The sequence below is a fragment of the Chelmon rostratus genome, chromosome 22 (genome assembly GCF_017976325.1).
Source record: "Chelmon rostratus isolate fCheRos1 chromosome 22, fCheRos1.pri, whole genome shotgun sequence".
In the NCBI taxonomy this organism is placed as follows: domain Eukaryota; kingdom Metazoa; phylum Chordata; class Actinopteri; order Chaetodontiformes; family Chaetodontidae; genus Chelmon; species Chelmon rostratus.
Window position 1 is genome coordinate 1680621 of NC_055679.1, and position 7628 is coordinate 1688248.

At 41.0% G+C, this 7628-nt stretch overlaps 1 protein-coding gene across 1 annotated transcript; it reads right to left on the reverse strand.

Annotated features, from left to right (window-relative positions):
• Positions 1–3195: 3195 nt before the first annotated feature.
• Positions 3196–5245, reverse strand: LOC121625856 (microsomal glutathione S-transferase 1-like). Its single transcript, XM_041964150.1, has 4 exons — positions 5121–5245; positions 4599–4731; positions 4125–4216; positions 3196–3592 (listed from the first exon to the last, which is right to left on the reverse strand). The coding sequence occupies exons 2-4, from the start codon at positions 4713–4715 to the stop codon at positions 3346–3348; spliced, it is 456 nt and encodes a 151-aa protein (XP_041820084.1). The 5' UTR covers positions 4716–4731; positions 5121–5245; the 3' UTR covers positions 3196–3345.
• Positions 5246–7628: the final 2383 nt, after the last annotated feature.

Below are 7628 nucleotides of genomic sequence, written 5' to 3' on the forward strand. Positions count from 1 at the left end.
ATTTGCCCGTTTTACATGTCTGAGTCTGAGTTACAGATTTTGGGTCCATTTACTTCTGCACAAAACTACTAACAGCTTCAACATGTGTCTTTGGTGATCAGATCACACATGGTCAGCTAAGCCAGTATTTATCATGCATCTCCAAGGTGTCCAAGCTGACCACTGTTCAGATTTCATTACTGCCTACAACACTTCCGCTAGACAGTCAAAGGGCTGTGTTTCATACATGTATGTGCTATTCAAACTGTTGAGATTGACAGAACAAAGTAATCTGCAACTTGCAGATGAGTGCAGGACAAGAAGAAAACAGACTTTGCACATGTATCAGTGCTCCTCTCCATTTTGTAACCAAAACAACTACCACGTCTTGCATTGATGAGATATGTTCCTATTATGGTCCTAGACGGGGACACACCAGGACACATTTGGTACAAATGACATGTGGTCACATGCATTCCACACCACCTTGGCAAGTGATTTGAGTGATCAGATAACAATGTGTCTTGGTGGTCGTTTACACTTCTATTAAGTGCTGTCCACGTGTGATCCGACCATCCTAGACGCATGTTAATGCTAGGTGTAACAGGATCATAGTGCTTGGTATTACAGGTACTGTATGTAGTTTAAGTAACATACAAAAGTCAGCGTTTTTTACACTGTATACTTAGTTGACTGCTTCTGTTCTGGCTTTGATCTGAGTATATTGTGTGCTGGAACCCCATTGTTGTCCTGCCCACCTTGTGGATTGATTCCATGTGTTAGTATCCTGAACCATAGGTGGTGAATAGATGTCAAAAAATCATTTTAGTATGCAATATAGTGAGCCCTATTAATGCTTGTTTTCTGCTGTCCTTATTGTTTTATTTGGCTTTGTTTTATTTTGATTGACTTGTCATTATGTCATTTGTCATTTCACTTGTTTTGGAACCAACTGGGTTGCTAATTTGTTAGTGATTTCCTTTTTTTCCTTAGAGCATACTAGCATGATTTGGCATCAGGTTCAGACAGCTAAGAGGGAGAAAAGAGACTTGAATGTTGTATTTTTAGATCTTGCTAATGCATTTGGCTCAGTGCCACATAGCCTTATTTGGAGTTCCTTTGACTACTTTAAAGTGCCGGAGATAGTTGTTAACTTGGTGAAAGCATTTTTCCAAGACATCAGACTGTGTGCAAGTATCGCAGAGCTCACAACAGGCTGGCAAAGATTGGAGGTTGGTATTATGGCAGGATGAACAGCTAGCTTTCACAATGGCTATGGAGGTAATTATTAGGGCTTCCAAGTGGGTGGGGAGAGACGGCAGAATGGAATGCGTCTTCCACCAATTAGGGCTTATATGGATGATATTACACTGCTAACTTCAACAGTGCCATGTACAAGGAGGTTGTTAGATAAAGTCTATCAGAATCTCAAGTGGGCCAGTATGAAGATTAAGCCTAGTAAGTCAAGGAGTATTTCAATATACAGAGGGAAAGTAAGTGATAGGAAGTTTGCTATAGATGGTGAGGAAATCTCAACAATTCGGGAGAAATCAGTTAAGAGTCTAGGACGGTGGTACAATGTAGACCTGAATGATGTTGAACAGGTTGTGCAATTTAGAAAGGATGTTGCAGAAGGGCTGGAGAGAATATATAAATCAGGGCTCCCAGGAAAACTGAGGTTGTGGTGCTTGCAGTTTGGCTTGTATCCTAGGTTAATGTGGCCAATGTCAGTATATGAAGTCCCATTATCTGTAGCAGAGAGAATGGAAAGGCTAGGTAGCTCTTATATTAGAAAATGGTTGGGTGCTCCCAGGTGCTTAAGCAATGTATCTTTGTATGGGAAAGGAATGCTTCAGCTGCCAGTATCCAGTCTAACAGAGGAGTTTAAATGCACTAAGGTTAGGACAGAACTTTTATTATCTGGGAGTAAGGACATGTTAGTTAGCAATGTGGTTCCGAATCCTTCTGGGGGGAGGAAATGGAACCCAAGGGCAGCAGTGCAGGAGGCAGAGGCAGCTCTTAGGCATGCAGAAATAGTAGGAAATGTTCAATTTGGCCCGGGAAAACTGGCCATCCACCCCACCTTTCTCCAAATGTGGACTCTTTATACGTCACCTGACTTCCTCCTTTCCTTTCATCATAATTACTATGGCCACTAGAGGCCCCCACCTAACAATAAACATAAATATGGGTCATGATAACCTGCTTACAGTTGACCTATGCCAGGGCATCTCAAAGTCTCGACTGCAAGTCAATCTGGACCCAGCTCATAACTCAGTGATGATCAACCAGTGGCCTGCGGGCCATATCCATCCCACTGAATGGTAATGAATTTGGAAAATGCGCACATCTTAAGTTACTCACCGGTGGAAGAGTCCCTAGTATTACATGACTCCTGCCATGCCTTGTGTTATCAATAGGCTACAATATGTTATGCAATGTTTTTTATTATAAAAAAAAAAAATTCTATATCTGATAATTGGCATTGAATATATTGGAGCTGGAGAGTTATTTTTCTTGTGAGGACAGGCTCATGTTGTCCTGGGTTTGAATGGAATTTGGGGTTTTTAATTAATTTATTCAGTCTTCAGTCAGGCGATATGTGACATGCAGAGCAACATTAACCTCCATCACATGTATGGGGCTAAAACAGTGACTTCAACAGTGACTGTTGGCTTCAAAAATTACATTTGGCATTGGAAAAGAAAGCATTGTCACTGGACTTGTGGGGCTGGAACTGAAACAAGTATTGAGACTAAAAATCATTCAGGTGAAAAATAAAGCTCATCAAAATTATTATTACAGGCATGAGCACTACAAAGTAGATCTAACTAAAATGAAGAGTTATGCCCATAGTTCAAGAGCAAAAGGGACATTTTAGCAAGAGCAAGAACAATGTGAGGCGTGCAGGAAAGAGTGGAAGTCACCTAGTTTTTTTTTTTTTTTGCACAGTCACTGTGAACAGCAAAGACCAGAGATCAGTTGGAATTTAGCCTACGATTGTGTAATCTCTGGGAGGGGCGCTGTCCAGTAACAACATTGCCACTTTTCAGGCTGGCATTTGAAGTTAGATTCATGTCTGAATGTTGCATAAGACATGCTGTTAATGGGTGGACTTCATTATTAAAACGTTTTTTAAGAATGACTTTCTGATGCCAGATTAAACACCTGTACTTCAATGCCTGCATTACCTTAAAAAGTAATTACCCAGACATGTGTTGATAGAAAAGTTTATTGAAAATGCATTTTTTTCATCCTTGAACTTTAATAATCAAACTCATAGATAGCTGCAGCAAGAGAGAAGCAAAAAAAAAAAAAAAACTGATTCAGGATCCATGTAGGAATGTAGTGTAAGGTCTACCGTCTCTAGAGGAGGAGGACTGTGCTGAGGATCTTGTAAGCCATGGACAAGGTGACACCCATGCCCGTTAGCCAAGACAGAGCCCTGCTGGGCTGAGGCAGAGGGCAAATGTAGGCAATGGTGTGGAAGATTCGAGAACCGGCAAAGATGCGGAAGTGAAGCAGAGCGGCTGAAAGCTCAGGTCCAGTCAGAGCGTAGAGCAGCCCGACCACCACGAAGGGAACAATGTTCTCCAGGTCATTCTGGTGACACCTGGAAATCAAAAACACACAATAGACAACGTGGCTAACCAATTTATCTATTAACATATTACAACTTGTTTTATAGGAGTCCATACATTAGAGAAGATAAGACTTTATTCATCCCCAGATGGGGAAATTCAGGATAGATAGTTTACAACATACTGTATTATGATAATTTATAATCGTTTTCACTGAATGGTTTGTATTACTAGTAACAGAAAACCGCATACCAACCCTGATCTAAATGCTGTTTTAGCAGTTTGAGACCATAACAATAAGTGGAGTTTGTCATAAAAATGGTTAAAAAATGTTAAATGTAGTAAAAATTTGCGCGTAACGCTGTTTTTTGGCAGACTCTGCCCAAAAATATCACTTCAAAACCCATATTAGCAAAGAAAAAACATATCTCTCCTGTAATTCCACCTTGTGGTGTGGAAAAAAAAACATGTGAGGTCCCACACAATGTTTCTGAAAATCAGCTGCTATTTCCTGATGAAATACCAATGCATCAATTATATCTTCAAGTGTACAGATCATCTCACCTTCGAACTCGCTCTACATCTGGGTGGGTTCTCAGCATTTTCTTCCTCTCCTCTGCAGACTTTCTGGCCACATCTTCCTCGTTTGAGAAAGACTAAATGAGAGAAATGATACATGCATTCACTCAAAGTGAAAGTGTAATTTTAAATTCTTCTTTTCTGCTCACTGTCTTTTTCAGCCTGGGTGGTGCCTCAGTGAGACTGTGTACATGACTTTTCATTCTGACTGTAGGCCTGGAGAGTGTGAGATGCAGTGGTTTTGGGGGGCAGTTAGGCATTAGAGCATCTCAAAGACCAAGTCCTATTTACTATAAAGAAAACAAACACAACTCTTAAGAAGACTAGAAGTTGTTAGATGGCTATGCTAGGCTAAACACATCCTGGAACCTTATATGTTCTGTACCTAAAATCATGTCAGATGTAAAACGGACTAATCTTGTTTTAACAGATGCAGAAGGCTCTGCGATTGTTACCCACCCCTCTGGTGAAGCGATAGTATGCGGTCATGGGCCCCATCAGCATCATCTTGACAATGACAATAGCAGCATAGGTGGTGAAAGTCCTAAATACGTCATCTTCCATTAGGTTTGCCATCTCCGCTGGTTTACAACTGCACAATGAGTAAGAGACAGGAGTTAATTTACCATTCTGTTTAGCAAAGACATTTCACACAATATGATCCCACTTCTAGCTCTTAAGATGATTCAGACATAACAATAGAGATAAATAGAACTTTATCTGTCAATTGGAGAATGCAACAGTGTCTAGCACTGAGATTTGAATGCAGAGAATGTGTATGCAGATCAAGTGAAAAAAACAGACGCAGCCCCGCTGCAGTGCCAGAGCACAACCACTGAACAAACAAGTTTCAGTCAGAACTGTGCCTGTGGATTTCAAAACAAGTCTTGTCTAAACACAACACACAGGAAGCCAAACATGTTTAAATTATCATTCGGCAAAAATATACAGCATTATGCGCATTCTGACAGCTCAACTTACGTCCTGTGGTGACTCTGCAGAAGTGGAGCAAGTCTCGATCTGTCTGAAACTGACCTGTCACCCAGAAGCTCGGAGGCGGAACGATCTCGACGACAGCACAACACGCTTCTTCCTGTGTGGGCGTGTTAATGTGTTTCCCCACTTATGAGGACCATATGCATTCATATCTGTAAAACTACTGCAAATGCTCAGCGTACTTGAAAGGTTTTTCTAGAATATTGACTTGCATATAGGTTTAAGCACAGAGTTACATCAGGTTTAAAGCTGGGCAGACACGGTGCTTTTTTATTGATCTTGTAGGTTGTGTTTAACTCACACTGCACATTTTAATCAGCCTCTCTGCATGACCAGATGCTGTGCAAACACAGAGCTCCTGGTCAGCTGATAATACCAGTATAGTCTATTCAAACAAGATGAGTGTTTCCTCAGTGTTGACCAAACGGGAGACAGGCAGGCCTACCTTGCACAGTTCTACAATGCACAGAAAGAAAAAGTAAGAGAGAAGAAAAATAGGGAAGCACAGATGACTGAGGATGCAGACTTCTGCAGCTTTATAGCACAGCTGTCTCAAAACTACTGTTTTAGCCAAAAAGTGTAAAGTAATACACCAGTAATGTTACAACTCGCTCACTAAAGTCAAGAATGGATCTTTTGATGGAGAAGAGTTTCAGACATGCCAGAAATTGATCAGATCACCCGGATCATTCTAGCAGTCCATCAGGCTTGAACTCCCAAACTGATGTTGCAGAAATTTGGCCCAATTATAAAATTAGTCAAGGGTGGTGGTGCTACAACCATGTCTCCGTCTACTGGGTTGAGAAGAAGTTGATTTTAGAATTAGAAGAGGTGAGAATTTAAGGCTCGACATCTAGCATATGGCTGGACTGTGCGTGGTCAATGTGCTATATTGTGGCCAAATTGCTACATGGATAGTCAGTGGTAGTGTCTGTAATGTGCATTTCTGGATATTAAATGTTTCTGTTGTATTCTACAGAAGTCCTAGTAATATCAGTGTCCTAAAGTGGCATATCACATCGCATACTTAAGCTACATTTGAGCAGAAAAATATTTTAAATGGAGTTGGAAGAAGTGTACTTTCCACTCATATCTTAAGATGTTTGATTTGAAAGAGACCCGATAGTAGTTCTAACTATTTTATTGATATGTTAACTCCCCTGCTCTTTCATTTGTTTCTACCTGCAGGATGTCTCTTTCTTTCTATGACTCACTCTGTATTGAGTGCGTTGGCAGAGTGATTGTTATTTGGGGCGCTTTAACTGTGCGCTCTCCCTCATGCCTCTTGGTGCATGGAGAGCAGTTCTCTCCTACTCTGCTCTATGCTGGACCTTTGCAGTGCATATCCATCATCTCCACTCTTCACAGGTTGTTTTTGTTTGTTTGTATTAATCCCTCAAGATGACTATCAACTACTGTACTGTCTCTGTGCCATCTGTGTGCATATGATACGCCGTTGGACAAGGCATGGACTGGTTATTGATTTCTCGTGAAGTGGGGGTGTGTGCTGTGTGTGCAGACTCAGTGGGGCCTTGACCACTAGCAATAGCCCTGGAGGGTGAAGCACATGAAATAGAAAGTTAGGTATCGTAAGCTGTGTTGTCCAGTCTCAGTTCAGCTTACACACAAGGCGAGACTGTGGTGGGCCCCCGGAGTAGTGGGGCGTAGATTCAAAGTCTTAAGTGCTGCACAAGCAAGGGACGAACCTAAGAGGATAGCCCTGAGGAGCTGCACCCATACTCTACCAGCATTGGCATGTATCAATATCGGTGAGTCAGACTTCTGGATTTTAAGAGGGGTGGCCCCCACTTTGCTGCTTTCCAGCCAAAAACAAACAGTAACATGCGAGACATTCAGCTTAGACATGACAAATTATTGCAACTGTGTCACAGAAACAACACACGTACAGCAACAACATGAATTGTAGTTGAGAGTAAAACATACACATTTTTAAAGCATTCATTATTTCCAACATTTTAAGATGCTATTAGGAATGGCAAATATGGAAGGGAAACATATAAAAAACAAGGAATAATGGCAGTGATTAGAAAAGAGTTAAAATATATATGTACATATATACATTCATATACACATATTGACACACACACACACACACACCTACTACATATGATAGACAGAAAAATACTAATAAAAGTCATGATAAAAACTTTTTGAGTGAATAGGGAGATAAAGGCAATGATTTACCTTTGGATATTTGTTGTGACGCTATACTCTGCATAACTTCCAAAGAGACGTTGAAAACTGATTCCCAAAACCTGATAACGTGGGGCACAAGCAGAACATATGCATTGAGCTGGGAGCACCTGTCATCACTTCTGTCACCAATCACCTGAGAGTACAGCTCTGCTATAATGCACTCTATGGAGCACCTTGAATTTAATAAGTCTAAACCAAGCACAGGAGGAGGACAAAGTGATTCTTCCCAGAATTTATCCGAGACGAAAATCTGAGTGTAAGTCACGAGTATATAGT